This window comes from Microcebus murinus, chromosome 4 (genome assembly GCF_040939455.1).
Source record: "Microcebus murinus isolate Inina chromosome 4, M.murinus_Inina_mat1.0, whole genome shotgun sequence".
Lineage (NCBI taxonomy): Eukaryota > Metazoa > Chordata > Mammalia > Primates > Cheirogaleidae > Microcebus > Microcebus murinus.
This window is the reverse complement of record NC_134107.1, coordinates 21,405,224-21,427,292: the sequence shown is the minus strand read 5'-3', so window position 1 is coordinate 21,427,292 and position 22,069 is coordinate 21,405,224. Positions and strand designations below refer to the sequence as shown.

At 37.1% G+C, this 22,069-nt stretch overlaps 1 protein-coding gene across 4 annotated transcripts in view; it reads right to left on the bottom strand.

The window, feature by feature from the left end:
• The window catches only part of CKAP5 (cytoskeleton associated protein 5), a 97,743-nt gene that overhangs the window by 22,341 nt on the left and 53,333 nt on the right, over positions 1 to 22,069 (bottom strand). For all 4 annotated transcript variants that reach the window (XM_076001961.1, XM_076001963.1, XM_076001964.1 and 1 more), the window contains exons 13-26: positions 21,671 to 21,853; positions 18,772 to 18,885; positions 18,371 to 18,481; positions 17,305 to 17,397; positions 14,058 to 14,243; positions 13,520 to 13,614; positions 10,210 to 10,267; positions 9,995 to 10,120; positions 9,252 to 9,391; positions 8,933 to 9,107; positions 7,533 to 7,646; positions 6,415 to 6,543; positions 1,393 to 1,587; positions 884 to 1,019 (exon numbers count right to left, since the gene is read on the bottom strand). In XM_076001961.1, the coding sequence (XP_075858076.1) occupies positions 884 to 1,019; positions 1,393 to 1,587; positions 6,415 to 6,543; positions 7,533 to 7,646; positions 8,933 to 9,107; positions 9,252 to 9,391; positions 9,995 to 10,120; positions 10,210 to 10,267; positions 13,520 to 13,614; positions 14,058 to 14,243; positions 17,305 to 17,397; positions 18,371 to 18,481; positions 18,772 to 18,885; positions 21,671 to 21,853 (1,855 nt within the window). The remainder of the gene's footprint in view (positions 1 to 883; positions 1,020 to 1,392; positions 1,588 to 6,414; positions 6,544 to 7,532; positions 7,647 to 8,932; positions 9,108 to 9,251; positions 9,392 to 9,994; positions 10,121 to 10,209; positions 10,268 to 13,519; positions 13,615 to 14,057; positions 14,244 to 17,304; positions 17,398 to 18,370; positions 18,482 to 18,771; positions 18,886 to 21,670; positions 21,854 to 22,069) is intronic.

Sequence of the window (22,069 nt, the reverse complement as noted above, 5' to 3'; positions counted from 1 at the left end):
GGGTCTTATGCCCAGGCTGGAGTACAGTGGCATCATCACAGCTCAATGCAGCCTCAAACTCCTGGTCTCAAGTGATCCTCCTGCCTCAGTCTCCCAAGTAGCTAGGCCTATAGGCATACACCACCATGCCCAGTTAATTTTTGAAAACATTTTTTATATTCATTGTATCCATTAGGTAGGTAAGGAAAGAAAAAAAAATTTTTTTTTATAGACATGGGATGTTGCTTTATTGTCCAGGCTGGTCTCAAACTCCTGGACTTAAGCAATCTTCCCAACTTGGCCTCCCCAAATGCTGGCATTACAGTTGTAAGCTACTGTGCCTGGCCCTAACGAAAGCTGTAATATGTACTTTGATGCTGAGCGTTTTATACATGTGAAATTCTAACTTTATAACATCAACACTTTCTATCCCACTAACACAGAAGAATATCATTTTGCTTAAGCATTAAGTCTACAAATGATCACAGGGATGGAATTTTTTTTTTCCCCCCGAGACAGAGTCGCACTCTCTTGCCTGGGCTAGAGGGCCACAGCGTCAGCCTAGCTCACAGCAACCTCACACTCCTGGGCTCAAGCGATCCTTCTGCCTCAGCCCCCCGAGTAGCTGGGACTACAGGCATGCACGACCATGCCCAGCTAATTTTTTCTAGGTATTTTTATTTGGTCAATTAATTTCTTTCTATTTTTAGCAGAGATGGGGTCTAGGTCAGGCTGGTTTCGAACTCCTGACCTTGAGCAATCCTCCCGCCTCGGCCTCCCAGAGAGCTGGGATTATAGGCATGAGCCACCAAGCCGGCCCTAATTTTAAAAATGAGGGGTAGAAGTCTTTTTAAAGTTCCCTAAGGCCGTTTCCTTCCCCTTCAATCCTCTCAAGATAGATTACCTGATGCAGGCTGGAATTTGGCTGGAGCAGACCCTCCCATTGGTTTAGAAGTTGCTTTAGTGGGTGCAGCAGGCTTGGCTGGCATGTTGGCTTTGGCTTTCTCTAGCATGGCCAATACCTGATCTTTAGAAGTTGGCTGGAGAGACAATATAACATAAAATGAGAGGTCACATAAATGATACGCTTTCACCAAGCTTACTAATAGATCTACAGTCACACAAATGATTGAGCTCCTAGTTTTGAAAGATCAATAAAGGAAGGGAGGCAGCACAGAGTCTAGCAGAAGTAACACACATTATGGAGTCACACTAAAGTAGCTATCATTCTAGAAGGTCAGTTTTTACCCCAGTGGAGTCAGCAGATTCTTAGAAGTTCTATACTGCAAAATATTTAATTTTTCCTCATTAGGATTTCAAATTGAGAATAGGAGGTCACAGGATTTTTTGCTTATATTCAATGTTTTTCTAACAGCTTTCAACAGCAGGAGCAGCAGCGGCAATAACAAGTACCTTTAGTTTCCCGGTAGCCTTGGCCATTTTTTCATATCCCAAATGCATCATGAAGAATGGCAAAGCATCTTGGGCCTTCTTTCGTACATCTCCATTTCGATCTTCTAGGCAGGAATAGAGATGAGGAACACAAAGGATAAGGTCTGTGGGGGTGGAACGAAGAGTAGGTAGTTTCTCAGCCAGCCAGCCCAGAAGCTGCCAAAAGAAATAAAGACTAGTTATACATTTCAAGTGAAAATTGGTGTTATTTACAATCTCAGGCTTACTGATTTCATTAGCCCCAAACACTGAGTTAGTGCTTACCTGTAACTTTTCAATATGAAATCAGTAGTTTTCATTGCTCAAGAACTGTGCTATATTAAATATTAATAATATAGGCAATAATGACAATCATAAGATATGGCCATAGTTCTTTGGACCATATTTTGGCATTAAGTTATAAAGCTTTAATGTTCTTAATACCTTTTAAAGATAAAAAGGAAGACAGGTGAAAGTTTTCCAAGTTCTAAGAAATATTTAGCTAGAGAAGACCCAAAATACTTAGAAGATGAAAAATTTTATCAAGCCCTCTATTTTCTACTTTATGTTGACAGTTTTTCTCCATACCCCTAAAATAATTCATATTTGTATTTTAAACGGAAATTTTTCTTAAGCTAATTATAGATTCACTTGCAATTATAATACAGAAAGATCCCATACACCCTTTACCCAGTTTCCTCTAAGAGTAGCACTTTACAAAACTATACAATCGTATCAAACCAGGATATAGACACTGATACAATCCAGTCATCTTATTCATATTTCCTCACTTTTACTTGTACTCATTTGTGTCTGTTATTTAGTTTTATAGAACTATGTAAGTATACAGTATGTATGAGTTAGTATACCAGCCACCACAGTCCAAATTCTGAATAGTTACATCATAAGGATTCCTCCTGTTGCCCTTTTATAACCACACCCATCTGTTTTCCCTTCTCCCCTCCCTAATCCTTAGCAACCACTAATCTGCTCTCCATTTCTAAAATTTTGTCATTTCAAACATGTTATACAAATTAAATCATATGGTATGTAATTGTTTAGGATTGGATTTTTTCATGCACCATAATTCCTCAGAGATTTATTGATGCATGTATCAGTAGTTTATCCTTTATTGCTAAATAGTATTTCATGTATGAACATACAACAGGTTTGTTTAACCATTCACCTATTGAAGGCTATCCAAGTTGTTTCTAGTTTTTGGCTATTATGCAGTCAAATTCCCTACCCTTGAACTAAACCTTTAGTTTTGGGCTACTCTGAATGAAGCTGCTATGAACATTTATGTATAGCTTTTTGTGTGGATATAAACTTTCATTTTCCTGGAATAAATGCCCACGAGTGCAATTGCTGGGTTATATGGTAACCGCAGGTTTAATTTTATAACAAAACACCAAACTGTTTTTCGGAGTGGCTGTACTATTTTACATTTCTTTCTTTTTTATTTATTTATTTTTTGAGACAGAGTCTCACTTTGTTGCCCAGGCTAGAGTGAGTGCCGTGGTGTCAGCCTAGCTCACAGCAACCTCAAACTCCTGGGCTCAAGCAATCCTGCTGCCTCAGCCTCCCAAGTAGTTGGGACTACAGGCATGCGCCACCATGCCCGGCTAATTTTTTTTTCTATATATATTAGTTGGCCAATTAACTTCTTTCTATTTATAGTAGAGACGGGGTCTTGCTCTTGTTCAGGCTGGTTTCGAACTCCTGACCTCCAGCAATCCACCCGCCTTGGCCTCCCAGAGTGCTAGGATTACAGGCTATTTTACATTTCTACCAGCATTGTATGAATGTTCAAGTTTCTCAACATCCTTGCCAGCATTTAGTGTTAACTGCCTTTGTTGAAAGCAATTCTGATAGTTACATAGTGATATTTCATTGTAGTTTTAATTTGCATTTCCCTGATGGCTTACACGCCATTGAATGTTTTTCATGGGCTTATTTCCCATACATATCCTCTTCAGTGAAACGTCTGCTCATGTCTTTTCCCCCATTTTCTAATTAGATTAACGGTTGAGTTCTGAGAGTTTTTTTTCATGTATTCTAGATATCAGTCTTTTATTGGACATAGAGTTTACAAATATTTTCTCCTACTCTGTAGCTTGTCTTTTTATATTCTTCATGAAGTCTTTTGCAAAACAGAAGTTTTTAATTTAAAAATTTCTTTCTTTTTTTTTTTTTGATACAGAGTCTCACTTTGTTGCCCAGGCTAGAGTGAGTGCCGTGGCATCAGCCTAGCTCACAGCAACCTCAAACTCCTGGGCTCAAGCAATCCTGCTGCCTCAGCCTCCCAAGTAGCTGGGACTATAGGCATGAGCCACCATGCCCAGCTAATTTTTTCTATATATATTAGTTGGCCAATTAATTTCTTTCTATTTACAGTAGAGACGGAGTCTTGCTCTTTCTCAGGTTGGTTTCGAACTCCTGATCTCAAGCAATCTGCCCACCTTGGCCTCCCAGAGTGCTAGGATTACAGGCATGAGCCACTGCCTTAAAAATTGCTTTGTTACAGATTTGAAGCTCAAAAAGTTTTCAATTTTGATGTCAAATTTATCAATTTTTCATTTCATAGATTGTGGTTTTGGTTTCAAGTCTAAGAATTATTTACCAGCCTTATAATCCTATAATTTTTCTATGTTATCTTTAAAAGTTCTATACTTTTATATTTTACATTTAAGTCCATGAACTGTTTTGTTTGATTTTTGTCTAAGACGTGAGGTTTGGGTGAAAGTTCATTTCTTTTTGGTGTATGGATATCCAACTGCTCCAGAATCATTTGTCCAAAAGGCTACCCTTCCTCTACTGAATTACTTTTATAGTTTTGTAAAAAAATTAGTTGATTATATTAGTGTGGATCTATTTCCAGGTTCTCTCTTCTGTTCTACTTTCTACTGGTCGACGTGAATATTTCTATCCCCCTCTACCACCAATATCACAATGTCTTGATTACATTAGCAATATAGTTAACCTTAATATATAATAAAGGGGGCTGGGCCAAGTGAAGTAGTGTATACAACTAACTGATCCTTCTCCACTCTCACTGCTTCACTTGGCTAGCCTTAAAAAATAAAAAAAGGCAAAGTAATTCCTCCCATTTTCTTTTCATCTTTGTCAAGATTGTTTTAGCTGTTCTAAGGCTTATGCTTTTCCACATAAATTAGAATAAGCATATCTTTGTCTATAAAATACCTTGCTGCAATTTTTGACAGGAATTGCATTAAACCTACAGATCAATTTAAGAATTGATACCTCCATGTTCAGTTCTCCAATCTACAAACACAGCATGTTTCTCTATTTATTAGGTCTTGTTTGAATCCTATCATCAGAATTCCATAACTTTCAGCATACATATTTTGCATTTGTTTTGTTAGGTGTATATACACCTAAGAATTTCAATTTCTTTGGAGCAACTGTAAAACAGTATTTTTTTAATTTTTGTTTTCAAATGTTCATTATAATATAAAGAAATGTGATTGATTTTTGTATGTTGGTTTTGTATCTTATAATCTTGTGGAACTCATCAATTATTTCTAGGAGTTTACTTGTATATTTCTTAGAATTTTCTATGCACATAGTCATGTTATCTCCAGTTAGAAATAGATTTATCCTGTATTCTTTTTTGAAACAGAGTCTCACTTTGTTGCCCAGGCTAGAATGAGTACCTTGGCATCAGCCTAGCTCACAGCAACCTCAAACTCCTGGGCTCAAGCAATCCTCCAGCCTCAGCTTCCCGAGTAGCTGGGACTACAGGCATGCACCACCATGCCCGGCTAATTTTTTCTATATATATTAGTTGGCCAATTAATTTCTTTCTATTTATAGTAGAGACGGGGTCTCACTCTTGCTCAGGCTGGGTTCGAACTCCTGACCTCAAGCAATCCGCCCGCCTCAGCCTCCCAGAGTGCTAGATTACAGGTGTGAGGCACCACGCCCGGCCTTATCCTTTATTCTTTTTCCAATCTGTATGACTTTCATTTCTTTTCCTTTCCTTATTACGTGACTAGGGCTTCCAGTACTATGTTGAATAGTAATGAGAATCAATATCCCTGCTTTGTTCCAGATCATATGGGGAAAGCATTGTCTCTCACCATTTGATGTTAACTGTAGAGGTATTTTGCAGATGGTCTTTATCAAGCTGAAGTAATTCTCTTCTATTATTGACTTGCTGAGAATTTTTAATCATGAATGAGTGTTGGATTTTGTCAAATGCTTTCTTTGCATCAATTGATAGGATTTTTCTTCTTTATTTTGTGGATATGATGAATTACGATAATGGATTTTGGTTTTTTTTTTTTTTTTTTTGTGTGTCCCTGGCCTCTGACAGAAACGATGATGGATTTTCAAATGTTAAACTCTTATTTTTATGTTCTGGTTAAAACTTTTACCATTTAGGAGTTTAAGAAAAGAGAAAATTCCACAAAAGACTAGTCTTTCAAGAAGTTTTATTTTTGAAAAAAAGCACATGAAAGGAAAAAAAAGCAGCACATGAATACAAAAGCTCTAGGAATTTGGTTTCATTTTATTAAATGTTTTATTTTTTTTTATTTATTTATTTTTTTTGAGACAGAGTCTCGCTTTGTTGCCCAGGCTAGAGTGAGTGCCGTGGCGTCAGCCTAGCTCACAGCAACCTCAAACTCCTGGGCTCAAGCAATCCTCCTGCCTCAGCCTCCCGAGTAGCTGGGACTACAGGCACGCGCCACCATGCCCGGCTAATTTTATATATATATATTTGTTGGCCAATTAATTTCTTTCTATTTTTATAGTAGAGACAGGGTCTCGCTCAGGCTGGTTTTGAACTCCTGACCTTGAGCAATCCGCCTGCCTCGGCCTCCCAGAGTGCTAGGATTACAAGCGTGAGCCACCACGCCCGGCCTATTAAATGTTTTATAATGAAACTCTAACTATAGCCAACATTCTAACCATAATTTATCAGGCAGGCCAAGTGAAGTAAAAGACACGAGTAATGCACATGATTAATTTAGTACTAACCTCTTGCCTCAAGAAAGGATTTTCCTTTTTGAGCTCTTCAGAAAGATCTTCTCCCTCCAGCCATTCCTTCATGCCAGTCTGTTCCGCCCAAGCATTCACAGTTGCTAGGGCAGCAGCCCGAACATTGTTCTGCACAGAGAAGAGGATAGTAAAAGTAACATCAACTATAGTTTGGAGGCAGGGGGTAAACATTGTTACTTTATGAACAGAACTCAGTGGAGGTTTCTTTAAGGTCCATGTGAACACACTTGGAACCATCTTCTCTGAAACAGAAAATAGTTCTGTGGTTGTACCAAAACAAACTAGAAATACAAAATTATAAAACTCCTATACTCAATTAGAAAATAATGATCTAGACATAAGATACCACGTAAGAAGAATAAACTCTTAGATTTTATTTCCTGAATTTTTGAAGGCTCTTAGGACTGTGACTCTCTGCAAAAGAATGGAATTCTACATGTTAAAGACTTCATAATGGTTAAGAATGAAATTGTTAACAATTTGACTAAAAGTTTAAGTTATGTTTTTATATTAATATTAAAATAGCACAACTCCTCAAATTAAATGAATTACAAAAAAGTAAAGAAACATTCAAACATTCAGTCCAGGGCTAAATATAAGAGGCTTGTACCCTTCCCTGACACTTTAGTGACTTACAGGACTGTGAAACTACAAATATCTTACTAAACTACCAGAAGATTCTGCTCTAGTTCAGGGGGGAAAAAGGCAGAAAATAACTTCATGACCCAAAACCTCCTATATTTATTCACTACTTTACACAATGATGTCATAATCATAACAGCAACCATTTGTTGAATGCATATTATATGAGATAGGCATAATAAAATGTACCTTACATACAGACTTATTTAATTCTGTAAAGAAAGAAATTTCACAGATAAAGAAACTGACCCTCAGAGAAAATAACTTCTCTTAGGTCATAAAGCTAGTCCTATAGTAATGCCTAGAATATAAAAATATTTACTATTTTTCTTCTATTATAAAGTTAATAAAGGCTTTGCACATGCTCTCTCCAGAAAAGAGAATTATCTTTTGCCTAAGAAAGTGGCTAGTCTATTCCAGAATGGAGTTGTAGTGAAAAGATTTATTAGGTCTACCTTGCTGTCTCCAAGGACTGTGATGATAGGGATGCCTAAATTCTTTACATGTTGCTTGATATTGGGGCCCATGGCTACTGCCAGTTGCTGGAGAATATTCAATGTCTGCTGCACCTGAGGAGAAAGAGCCAACACTTTATGTTCAAGCCATAAGCAAGCTGTGCTCAAAGTTTTGCAAGTTTGCAAATAGTATACAGTAAATTTCTGGCCTACTTAAGAGACAGAGTCGTCAGCTTATGACACTTGTCTAATCAGTTTGTGATTAATTTTTAGATAGTTGTCTTTTCTTTTTTTCTCTCTTTCTTTTTGAGACAGAGTCTTGCTCTGTCGCTCTGGCTAGAGTGCAGTGGCATCATCATAGCTGCAACCTCAAATTCCTGGGCTCAAGTGATCCTCTTGCCTCACTCTCCCAAGTACCTAGAACTACAGGTGCACACCACCACAACTGGCTAATTTTTTCTATTTTTGGTAGAGACAGGGACTCCCTCTTGCTCAGGCTGATCTTGAACTCCTAACCTCAAGGGAACCTCCTGCCTCAACCTCCCAGAGTGCTAGGATTACAGGTGTGAGCCACTGTGCCCTGTCAAGTAGTAGTCTCTCTTTTTATCATCAGTTCATAAAACTGGACAATTGCAATTTTAAAACACAGATTATACAACTTTACAACTTTAAGGTAAAACCTAGTTTAAGGAAACTCTGGCATAAAAATCCAAATTTAAAAATTAGAAATTAAGGGAGGGCTGGGCACGGTGGCTCACGCCTGTAATCCTAACACTCTGGGAGGCCTAGGTGGGCGGACTGCTTGAGGTCAGGAGTTCGAAACCAGCCTGAGCAAGAGCAAGACCCCATCTCTACTATAAATAGAAAGAAATTAATTGGCCAACTGATATATATGGAAAAAATTAGCCGGGCATGATGGTGCATCCATGTAGTCCCAGCTACTTGGGAGGCTGAGGCAGCAGGATTGCTTGAGCCCAGGAGTTTGAGGTTGCTGTGAGCTAGGCTGACGCCACAGCATTCACTCTAGCCTGGGCAACAAAGCGAGACTGTCTCAAAAAAAAAAAAAAAAAAAAGAAAAAGAAATTAAGGGAGAAGGGGTGAGGTAAAAAAGAAAAAATAAAAATTAGAAATTAAGCATGTTTATGTATGAGTTTTATACAAAGATATGTATTAATAATATTGGACTCCTGCAAGGAGTAAATTCTCAAATTCATAAAATTTGATTAATAAACTTGCTATCTACCAACATATCTTGAGATACATTTAATAAATTAAAAGAAGCTATTTCTAGTTCAAAGCAAATAAAGTGATCACTCATTTGCTAGTGAAGGCTACATTGAAAAAGAAACACCTACAGCAGGGATGAAGGAGGAAAAGGAACAGGCATATGCTCTACATACCAAGATTTTATTTGAATCATTGAGTCGACCCTTCAAGGCAGTTGGAAGTTCACCTATATTCGGTTGGATAAATTTTGCTTCATTGATAATACCTGCCACTTCATCTAGGCCTTCTTTCCTGATCTTCCAATTCTTGTCAGCAATCTTAGATACCAACTCTGAAGTGATTTTATCACTGAAAACAGAACACAGAACCTTAACTCTAGACTCCTAAAAGAATAATAATGTCATAAGTTCCCTTTACCATATTCAAATAGAAGGCACCATTAAAAATTCAATATAATGAATCAAATAAACCATTTCACAGATTGCAACCTACCTGATCTCTGTCCTTGGCAAAAGATCAACAACATCATTGCCCGCGTCATCTGCCTCATCTCCATCTTCTCCTTCCTCTATACCACTTGTGCTGTGCTTGGAAATTCCCCTGGTTGGAGCAGGTGGGCTTTGTCCCTGCATCTACACACAAATGAATTAGTAAGGCTAATGAACTTGATGAAGGATATGAGAGCAAACAAATTAGAGAAGGTACCTGCATCAAACTTTCTCATGCCTTCATAGTGCTTATTTACACAATAAATAGTTTAATTCCTATCTGTTTACAATTTTGAGAATATATGGCAAAAGTTATTTTTATACAAACCTATTAGAATCTGATTTTTCAATCACATGACTCATAAGCCCAAGACAACACAGAATATGTCTGCCAATACTCAGCAATTTGTTAGAAAATGTATTCAAGGAAGATTATGTTTTTTTATTTTAAATTTTAAAAAAAGTTCTATTTACTATACTTTTTGAAAGCTAATACTTTCGTAATCTTTGAAATTCCAAAGGTACAAAAAGATGTAAATAGGAAAATTTCCCATCCTGAACCATAGCTACCCAGTTGCCTTCCTCATAGACAAAGTCATCAATATCTCATGAAACCTTCTAGGAATACTTATGCACATAAAACCAGATACACACACATTCTTTTTTCCAAAGGTCTAAGTGTTTCATTTTAACTTATATAAGAGTCTGAAGTCCACCAGTGGATTACATGATATGTGAAACCTTTACCTTCTCAAATTCTGCATCTATCTGGGATAGGAGGGCAGGCTTCTCATCCTCAAAGAACATTCGCAAAGAAGGACCAACATACAGATACATTACACCAAGGAGGGTGATGGCAGAAGTTCTGACAGCCTGCCATAAAGAACAAAAAGAACTTTCCAAATCAGAACAGAACCACAAAGATAGCAGTAATGCTCCTATATATGCTGCTATGTACTCACTGGGTTTGTTGCAGCAAGAGCTGTCTTCACATTGCTAATGAAAGCTTTGACGTTCAACCTAGAAGAAACATTTAGAATTAAAAACAAATAAGGCCGGGCGCGGTGGCTCACGCCTGTAATCCTAGCACTCTGGGAGGCCGAGGCGGGCGGATTGCTCAAGGTCAGGAGTTCAAAACCAGCCTGAGCGAGACCCCGTCTCTACCATAAAAATAGAAAGAAATTAATTGGCCAACTAATATATATAATATAAAAATCAGCCGGGCATGGTGGCTCGTGCCTGTAGTCCCAGCTACTCGGGAGGCTGAGGCAGGAGGATCACTTGAGCCCAGGAGTCTGAGGTTGCTGTGAGCAAGGCTGACGCCATGGCACTCACTCTAGCCTGGGCAAGAAAGCGAGACTCTGTCTCAAAAAAAAAAAAAAAAAAAAAAAAAAACAAAACAAAACAAATAAAACCCTCAAAATACTCAAAAGTATCATAAAGCCAGACTTTAGGACTGGCTCCCTTTGGAGGAGTTCTCGCATATTCTCTTTCTATACTCACTTTAAAGTGAGCTTTAAATACTATCTATCTACTGATAGTCCTATTATGCCTAAATAAGAGTCCTAAATTAATTCCTGAACTCTGTCCTGAACTCCAGATTTATATATCTCAATGCCTTTGTGACACTTCCATTTGCATGTCCAGCAGACATCCTACATCTAAGTATGTCAAAAACCAAACTCCTATCTACACCCTAACCCCAAAACTTGTTCCTCCCACAGTCTTCTCTACTTCAGTAAAGAGCCACATTTTTTTTTTTTTTTTTGAGACAAAGTCTCGCTCTGTTGCCTGGGCTAGAGTGCCATGGCATTAGCCTAGCTCACAGCAACCTCAAACTCCTGGGTTCAAGCAATCCTCCTGCCTCAGCCTTCCGAGTAGCTGGGACTACAGGCATGCGCCACCATCTCCACCTAATTTTTTCTATATATTTTTAGTTGGCCAATTAATTTCTTCCTATTTCTAGTGGAGACAGGCTCTCACTTTTGCTCAGGCTGGTTTCAAACTCCTGACCTTAAGCGATCCTCCCGCCTCAGCCTCACAGAGAGCTAGGATTACAGGCAAGAGCCACCACGCCTGGCCAAGAGCCACATTTTTCTTCCAGTTACGCAGGCTCTTCAGACAGAGTTAGCCCTGACTCATCTCTCTTGTACCCGGTATCCTGTTCAGTTCTACTTTTAAAATATATTCTGATCTGCTTCTGGGAAAAGCTATAAAAAAAGAGAAAGGAAAAATAAAAAAAAAATAAAAAATAAAATAAAATATATTCTGAGTCCATAACACTTCCACCCCTAAAATCTATGCCCAAACCACTATAATTTCTTGACAGGATTATTCCAGTAGCCTACTGATTAGTCTCCCTATATTTGATCCTCACTATCTGTTCTCTCTGACCATAGAATGATCCTGTTACTGTTCTGCTCAAAAACCCTCTTAATGGTTTTCCAACTTATTCAAAACATTGAGGCCCCCTACATGGCCTGGCTGGCCCCCTGTTCTTTTTCTGATCTTATCTCCTACCACTTCCTATATGCTCACTTATTCTAATCCAGCTACATTTTGAAGAGCATGCATTCCTTGCTCTGTTTAAATACATCATACATGCTACTACCGCAGGGCTTTTGCATTTGATGTTCCCTTAGTCTAGAATGCTCTTCTCAAAGATTATCACATCTTGCTCCCTGTCTTGGTCTCTGCTCAGATGTTATTATTTTCAGGAAGAATTTCTGAACTACCCTATTGAAAATAACACCATACCAACTGTATCAAGTTGATACCATCTATTCCCTTATCCTGCTTTGTTTTTATTCCATTGTTCTTATGCTTTCTGATTTTTTAAATTATTTATGTCTCCCCTTACTGAAATATAAGTCCCAAGAAAGCAGAAATTTAATTTTGTCCATTATGTATTCCCAGGGACTGGAACAAATGATTAGAACAGAGTAGTACCAGTATGTACTTGTTTAATAAATGAATAAATGAAGCATTATCATAAAGAAGGGGAAAATAGTCACTTGGCTTTATGTGACATGCCAAGAGGTTAGTTTTACATCAAAAACTGTACAATTAAGAAGGAACTGTAATGATATCCTCAACTATGGGAGTACACCACAGAGAACAACATAAACAATTCTTTGCTTGAATGATAACTTCTACAGTAGTGTTTCTTTTTTTTTTTTTTTGAGACAGAGTCTCACTTTGTTTCCCAGGCTAGAGTGAGTGCCGTGGTGTCAGCCTAGCTCACAGCAACCTCAAACTCCTGGGCTCAAGCAATCCTCTTGCCTCAGCCTCCCAAGTAGCTGGGACTACAGGCATGGCCACCATGCCCGGCTAATTTTTTCTATATATATTAGTTGACCAATTAATTTCTTTCTATGCATAGTAGAGAAGGGGTCTCGCTCTTGCTCAGGCTGGTTTCGAACTCTTGACCTCAAGCAATCTGTCAACCTTGGCCTCCCAAAGTGCTAGGATTACAGGCATGAGCCACCGCGCCCGGCCTTACAGTAGTGTTTCTTCAATCAGAACTCAACACTCTGTTTTGTAAGAGATTAAAAGGCATGTCACAGAGAAAGGCAAGATAGTATAGCAGTTATATTATTCTCTCTTGGAGCCAGAATACCTGTATTCAAACGTTGGCTTTGCTACTTTCCTAACTATGGTGTGGGCAGATTACTTAAGCTTTCTGTGCGTTAGTTTCCTCATCTATAAAACAGGGATACTACCAAGGATAATACCTCATGTGGTTTTTATGAGGATTAAATCAAATGAATTATTCCTTAGGAAGCACTTTTTAAAAAGTGCCTGGAATAAAGTAAGCTATGTAAAATTTTGTTAAACAAAATAAACTATGTTCTATATGCAAATAAGATTGGGAAACAGCAGGTTAAACAAAATTAAACAAGCTTTTCTATTGCAAGACTTCTGAGAGCATTTAATTCACCAAGGTACACTGTAGGTCTTTAAACATATTTGATTCTATGTAATAATTTCCAAATGTATTTAGCTAGAAATCCTTGGAAACTGGCTTTTCTGTGGGACAGCTATTAATACTTGAGGAAAAATAACTTAGAAAACTCTTTTAGAGGATATCAAGATGCAGGAACACAAGCCAATATAGACTTTTGAGAACAAAAGTAGTTTTCTTTTATATAAATGAGACAACCTAGCTCTAGTGCTTCAGAAATGAGCAGAGATAGCTACAACAAATATAATTATCAATCAGAGACTGGTAAAACATTTAATTATTTTCCATTTGATTTCTTTCTGACTTACCCAGAAAAACCAAATTCTTTTATGGCATTTGATAGCCAATTCAGAGTTTCTGACTGATTCTTGGGATTCTTCTGTGAGAAGGCCATTGACATAACCTGAAGCAAGGGAAAAATAATAGATCTGCATTTTTTCTCATATTTCTTATAGAAATATAGCATGAAGTTTAGGCAGATCAGATGGGGATTAAACATTGTTTTTCAGTACTAAAACAACTGCAAGAATGCCTTAGGAATTAAGAGTTAACCTACATAAGAAAATGATGTTCGTGACAGTAGTACTAGAAGTGTTCTAGACTGTTTATAGCTTTTCACTAATGATCACTCTGGATTACAATGTTTTAAGAGAAAATTATTCTCACCTTCTATAGTATATTCTTGATAAATTTTTATTATTAAAAATATTACTGTTAAAAGTAAAAAATAAAAATGCAGTATCAAACTGGTTTTACACGAGAAGAACTAAAGTATAATTAGTAAGCTTAAATTAAAATTTGGGAAAAAGCAGTAAAACTTGGGAATGAGAGCTCTCTATCACTAACCTGTTCAGCTGTCCACGGCAACATGCAAGCTTCAGCTATTGCTGTCATGGCTTCTTTTGCATTGTTCCCACATTTCACATCTCCAATCTTGTCTACAAGGCCATCTAATACAATCTGAGCTGAAGTTTTGGAAAAATTTCCCTTCTGGGCAATCAAAGCCACTATGTGAAGCTTCATTTGCATCACCTGAGTAAGGATAAGTATCAAAGTTATGAGTAAATCAAAGGTACTTACATATTTACTTATATTAACAGCAGCCTGAAGATGTAACACAAGGATAGCTGAGAACACAACCAAACTGAAATCAGAATCTTAAGCAAAGAAGTAAAATAATTTTTATCTTTTAATTGATATCACTTAAAGAAGTTAATTAACAATGAAGAGAAGAAAATCCCAAACCACTCAATGTTTCAAAATATTAACAAGCTATGTTAACACATGGAAACTTTATGAATTGAAAAATATAATTTCTGGGGGGAGGGGTGGCAGGGGCAATATATATAAACCCTAACAATATCTGTACCCCCATAATATAATGAAATAAAAGAAAAAATATATATAATTTCTATATTTTCTTCCTCTTATGATTACTTGCATTTAGTACTGAATACATATCCTAAAGTACATATAAACGACTATACTGACTATAACTCAGAGTTACTACTAGAGCTGGCTACAGAAAAACTACAACTCTCACAATGCACATATACAAAATGGAACTTGGGGAGATTTTAGAGAACTTGTAGGTTTCTAAACAGAAGAATAAAAGAATAAAACAATTTAAAGATGTTAATGTGATGGCAGACCTATAGGGCCTAGGATTCCTTTGCTCATATTTCTCTTTGTACTGTGTGAATATTTTAACTTCACTTTGTCAAGCTACTACAACTTCCATCAACTATAGATCCATTTAGATAATAAGCACCCCCTTTTAAATGTAATTATCTTTGGTGGGACTTCTGGGATGGTGAAGTAAGTACCTCTAAAAAGCTGATCCTCCATAAAAGCAACAAGAACATTGGCAAAAACTATCAAAATCAACTTCTTTCAGAACTCTGAAAATTAATAAGGCTGGCAACAACACAAGGAGCATTTAAAGAAATGCTGCAGAATCTCAGTAAGAACAGTGAGCTTTCTGTTGACATCACTTGCCTTGTTCCTATCCTCTTCAGCTCCATGGTGGCCTTCAAAGCCATCACTCTCTTAACTACAGTAACTGTAAAAACCTAGAGGGTGGCAGACCAGGTTTGGAGCTCCTCAAAAAGTTCCTATCCAAAGCACTGACTGTCTTGTCTGGCAGCCTCCTGGAAAAGCCCATTTGAAGGACTTAATTTGACTTCATTAGCTATAAACAGTGGCAACTGTCTAACATCTAATATCACAGCTGCCTGAGGCTGCAATATCAGTTGGCCCAAAGGAGCTTGATCAGAAACATAAAAGGAAGATATCGCTGGGCACAGGGGCTCATGTCTATAATCCTAGCACTTTTGGAGGCTGAGGCAGGAGGATCTCTTGAGGCCAGGAGTTTGAGACCAGCCTGAACCAGCAAGACACTGTCTCTACAAAAAATACAAAATTTAGTTGGACGTGGTTGTGCACCTACAGTTCCAGTTACTTGGGAGGCTAAGGCAGGAGGATAGTTTGAGCCCAGGAGAGTTTGAGGTTGCAGTGAGCTATGATTGTGCCACTGCATTCTAACCCAATCAACAGAGTGAAACCCTGCCTTTAAGAAAAAAAAAAAAAAGTATAGGAATAAGACGTCCACAGAGGACTTTGAGAATCTAGGTCACATGCATATACAAGGCTGTGTGCATGCCCAGTAAAGATTTGAAAGGGCCCTAATCGCTGACCTCTGGATGACCTTCAGACTATCTAAAAAGTAAAGTTAGGTACTAAGGTACTAAGGTAAAGTTATAAAGTGCCAGAACATTGAAGGCATATCCCAGTGCTCTTGCACACACACCTACAGATACTCTTGGCAAGGAGTGGAAGACATATTGGTTCAAGGCATTTAAAGAAATCTCTGTCTAGTCATTAGCTGATCACTAAGTTAAATGAAAAGAGACCTTGGTGGCTGAAAATAAGAAAATCACAATTAGATTACATTTTATACTCTCTAGGATGACTAAAAGAAAAAGAAAAAGAAATACTGGGGAGGATGCAGAGAAATTGGAATTCTCATACATTTCTGATGCAAAGGTAAAATGTTGCAACCACTTGGAAGTTTGTCAATTTCTCAAAAAGTTAAACAGAGTTACCATATGACACACCAATTCTACTTCTACCTATATACTCAAGATAACAGAAAACACGTATTCATATAAAAATTTCTACAAGAATGTTCATCGCAACATTACTCACAAAAGCCAAAAAGTGGTAGAAACAACCCAAATGCACACTGACTGATCAATGGGAAAATAAAAAGTAGTATATTTATACAATGGAATGTTATTTGGCAATAAAAAAGAAATGAGATATGCTACAATCGGGATGAACCTTGAAAACTTTATGCTAATTGAAAGCCACACACAAAAGTCCACATATTATATGATTCTGCTTATATGAAATATCCAGGAGAGGTAAATCCATAGTGACAGAAAATAGATTAATAGTTGTCAAGGGCTGTGGGTAGGGGAGGAATGGAGATTGATTGCTAAGAAGTATGGGGTTTCTTTTTGGGGTAATGAAAATATCTAGTTCTAAAATTAGATAGTGGCAAGAGTTGCAGAACTCTGTGAATGTATGAAAACCATAGCATTGTACACTTAAAAATAGTGAATTTTAGGCTGAGCATGGTGGCTCATGCCTATAATCCTAGCACTCTAGGAGGCCAAGATGGGAGGACTCCTTGAGCTCAGGAGTCTGAGACCAGCCTGAGAAAGAGTGAGACCCTGTCTCCACTAAAAATAGAAAAATTGGCCTGGTGTCGTGGCGTGTGCCTATAGTCCCAGCTACTTGGGAGGCTGCAGCAGGAGGATCACTTGAGCCCAGGAGTTTGAGGTTGCAGTGAGCTATGATGACACCACCGTACTCTACATAGGGTGACAGAATGAGACTACTCTGTCTCCAAAAAAAAAAAAAAGTTACATGCATCCCAGGATGAACTGTAGTTATATGTTCAATCAAAATACACACACTCCGTTGTTCAATAAAAATCATTACCAGAACTATACTACCTCTGTATTATGCTATAGGATGTGATATAAATTACTTCAATACAAACATTACATCTACAATTAAAAATTACCTGAAAATTAGTTTCTTTCCATCCAGGTTTCTTGGCCAGCATTCTCACTAATGCCTGGCATGGCATTTCAGTTCGGTCCATAAGTTCAACAGCCTTGACGTAAAATAAAAGAATAAGAGAGTTAAAGGGTTAACGATTAGTTCCAAAGCAAAGTCAGGTAAGTGGTTACCTCTGAAGGAAGCAATAGAATAAAACAAAGAGGGTTAGAGAAGGAACTTATGTGGTTTCTGTTATAATGCTTTATTTCTTTGTGTGTGTATATGCATCTATTAATGCTTTATTTCTTAAGCTAGATGCTTGGTATATGTCTTTTATATTAGTATCACTGAAACTTTTATTTCACATTTTAGAAATTCAGAAATAATTTTCTCTAGGGAAAGTAATAGTAATAGTTTTCATTTGCCTTATGTGTGGCAGAAACTGTTTGTATGTATTTTCTCTTATTTTTCCTAAAAACATACTGAAGTAGATTATAAATTCTAAAGTATTAAATTTCAAAGATGCACAAACTCAGCCCTAAACCCGATGAGCAGCAGATGCTGGACTGGAAGGCGCCTGTCTCAAGTCCCAATGCTTTTTAAGTTTTTCCACACCCCTCCTCATTATAATCACACAGCATATGTCAAATGAGCTGCCATGCTCCTTTCCAATGCAGGTTTTTGAGAGCTTTTCATATCAATGAATAATGTCTATTCTACCAAGGAATTAGGAAAACAAAGGGGGAGACACAGAAATGGATAAAGGGTGGTTTAAGTCAACAGACCTGTTTGCCTAGTAAGTTTATGTGCAAGGACCAAAATTTAAAAATTAATCAAAGCCTTATAACTCAGAATAAGAACCTAATTTTTTTGTGTAAGTATTGTGAGCTTATAGAAGCCATAGAATGCAGATGTTAAAAAATAACAAACACTACACAGCTACAAAAAACAAAAAACCCCTACCTCATCGTTAGTTAACACCATGAAACATGTTCACTGGTTATAAAACACAGCAATTAGGATAAATCCGTCATTTGTCAATTTTATTACTTCCATATAATCTAATTTTCTTTCCCACTCAAACCTACCTTTTGGAACTCTTCCATACAGGCTAGCCTTTCTTTCCAGTTACTGCTGTCTAGAACCTGTATACAGGTAGGGGGAAGGACAACTGAAGCTTTTTCTTCACATACTTCTATCTGTAAGATATTAAAAAACATATTAGGATTAGGAATTGCTTAAGGAAACAGATGGCAAGCTTATAAATATGCCCCAGCCAAAACTAAAAGAATACTCTCATAGATATACTATAGTATCTGAGGTTTCCATTATATTGCCACAAAGGGGAAGTTTGTCCAAGACAGTTTAAATAAGCTAAAGATATCAATTAACTATATGTTGTAGAACCCCACAAAGAAAGAACTCAATCTTCACATAGGTCCTGCTTTCAACAGTTTCATGAGTTTGAGGCACTATGTGTAATATTCACCGAGAGCTCAGGCTCCACTATTTCTTTGGTTTCCAATCCTTTCTTGTTCTTGGTTCCAGTGCTCCCTGTACCTCCTGGTGCAGTTGGTTTCCCTTTCTTAGGTGGCCCACCAGCCTAAGAGCAATTTAAAAAATAAAAATTAAATTACTTAAGGATATAAAACAATGATTTTTAAACTTTTTTGGGTCACAGAACCTCTTAAAATTTTGATTAAAAGGAGGGATCACCTAAAAAAAACCAAAACATGTTTTATGTCCCCTAATTAAGCATAGTTTCAAGGTGAGATGGAATCCCTGAATCCATTGAGTAATCTGCAGACCCCATATGAAAAACCTCTAATTCAGAATTCAGAATAAGCTAATGAGAAATGAAACAAAAAGATGAACTGAAATTATACTATTAATACATTTACAGATTTGAGAATGACATCCGGATGCCTTTAAATGTCTCTGAATCTTTCTTGCATTAGTAAAGAACAGTTTGTAAGTTAGAACATTTACTCAATATTTAACCTTAAGTTTCCACAATTAGAGGTGAATATAGTATAATAAAACTATATAATTTGCAAAGGAAAAAAGGGGTTATCATAGCAACCTATTAGTGTTCCAGTTATGTTGAAGATGGCCATTGAATAGTTTGTGGTATATGGTAGCAACAAATAGAATGGCAGATCCTCACTAAATATCAGTTCTCAGCCAGGCGCAGCAGCTCACTTCTGTAATCCTAGCATTCTGGGAGGCTGAGGCGGGAGGATCATTTGAGCTCAGGAGTTTGAGACCAGCCTGAGCAAAAGTGAGACTCCATCTCTACCAAAAATAGAAAAAATTAGCCGGGCATGGTGGTGCATGCCTACAGTCCCAGCTACTGGGAGGCTCAGGCAGAAGGTTTGCTTGAGCCCAGGAGTGTGAGGTTGCTGTGAGTTAGGCTGACGCCACAGCACTCTAACCCAGGCAACAGAGTGAGACTCTGTCTCAAAAAATAAATAAACAAATAAATATCAGTTCTCTTCCCCTAACTCCATGCTGGGGGGTTCAGGGTGGCGGTAGGGGTAGGGAAGGAGAATCAAACTTTTTGCATCTGCAGCAGATAACTCTCACACTTAAAAGAGTCCACAGGGCATTTGCTCATTAAAAGAATGCCATATTTGCCACAGGGCATTTGCTCCATCTATACTATAAAAGGTTAAGAAGACCTGGACTGGTATGGAGACTCAGTGATGTGATCCATCAGCATTATCAACAAAATGACCAAGGTGATATTATTATTAATGTTAAATGCTTTGCCACATTTTATTATTTAATAATATTTTCTGATTCCTTAAAATGCACTCTTCCCTCACATATACAGTCAAAAGATTATTTGACAAAGGCACCAAGACCGTCCAATGAGGAAAGTTAAACAGTCTGTTTAAGAAATAGTGCTTGGAAAACTGAATATCCAGATGCAAAAGAATGAAGATGAACAGCATATACAAAAATTAACTCAAAATAGATCAAAGACCTAAAAATAAGACCTAAAATTATAAAACTCTCAGAACAAAATATAGGGCAAAGCTTCACAAGATAGGATTTGACAATGGTTTCTTGGGTATAACACAAGCAGCACAGGCAGCAAAAGGAAAAATAAATTGGAGTTCACGAAAATTAAAACATTTTGTGCATCAAAAGATAGTATCAACAGAGTGGAAAGACAACCCACATAATGGGAGAAAATATTTGAAAATCATATATCCAATAAAGAATTAATATACAGAATATATGGAGAACTCCTAAAACTCAACAACAAAAATATCAAACAACCCAATTAAAAAATGGGCAAAGGACTTAAATAGACATCTTTCCAAAGAAAATATACAAATGGGCAATACGCACATGAAAAGATGCTCAACATCACTAATCATCAGGGAAATGCAAACCAAAGCTACAGTGAAATACCACCTCACACCCATTAGCATCAATAACAAAAACCAAAAACGGCTTACAAACCAGAAAATAACAAGTGTTGGCAAGGATGTGGAGAAATTGGAAGCTTGTGCACTCTAGGTGGAAATGTAAAATGGTATACCTACTATGGAAAACAGTATGGTGGTTCCTCAAAAAACTAAACAGAATTACCATATGCTCCTGTAATTCCACTTCTGCATATATACCCAAGAGAACTGAAAGGAGAATCAATCTTAGAGATATTTGTATACCCATATTCATAGCAGCATCATTCATAATAGTTAAAATGTAGAAGCAATCCAAGTGTTGATGAATGAATGGATAAGTAAATTGTAGTGTGTGTACACACACACACACATACACACACACACACACACACACACACACACAGTGGAATATTATTCAACCTTAAAATGAAGGAAATTCTGACATACTATAATATAGATTAACTTAAGGACATTATGCTAAGTGAAATAAATCAGTCACAAAAATAAATACTGTATGATTCTATTTATATGTATATCTAAAATAATCAAATTCATAGAAACAGAACAGGGCTGGGAGAAGGTGAGAATAGGGGGTTATTGTTTAACTGATACAGAGTTTCAATGTTAAAACATTAAAAGTATTATGGAGATGGTGGTGATGGTTGCACAACATTACAAATGTATTTAATACCAGTGGACTGTACACTTAAAAATGGGTAAGATGGTAAATCTTAAGTTAAATTGACCAAAAAAACCCATACTCCTAGATCTTCATTATCATTTTTATCTGTATAAAAGTTTCAAATAACAAAATATGTTGCGGGAATATTCTGTCTTCATTAACAGATGTTTTGCTGTATTTTCAGTGTCAAGGAATTCATTTGTCAAACAAAATCATTGTGGAGGACCAACCATAAACCTGAGACTGACTCCACCTAACTAAATTGTATTTTTAAACCATGTATTAACCTTAGTAGCAGGTGCCTTTTTTAAAGGTCCTGGTTTGGGTGCTGAAATGTCCTTCATGTCCTTATCTCCTGCAGCCCCTGAAGCAGCAGTCCTTCCAGGCACAGGTTTGAATTCCTTCTTATCAGCTGCTAGTCCAGTTTTCTTACCATGTACCAGTTCTACTTTTTCTGAACATTCTTTGATCTGGAGAATGAAAGTGAGATGAACATCATTAAGCCCAACTTTGAAACATAACCACTACATTACTATTTTATAAGTCATTTCTAAACTACAACTATACATAAAAATTCAGAGAGAAAAGTTTCCTTTTCAATGAAGATATATTATCCATACTTTCTTAGCAATAAATATGCATTAATATCTTACGCTTCATTTTTTCAGAAGTTAGAATTATAATAA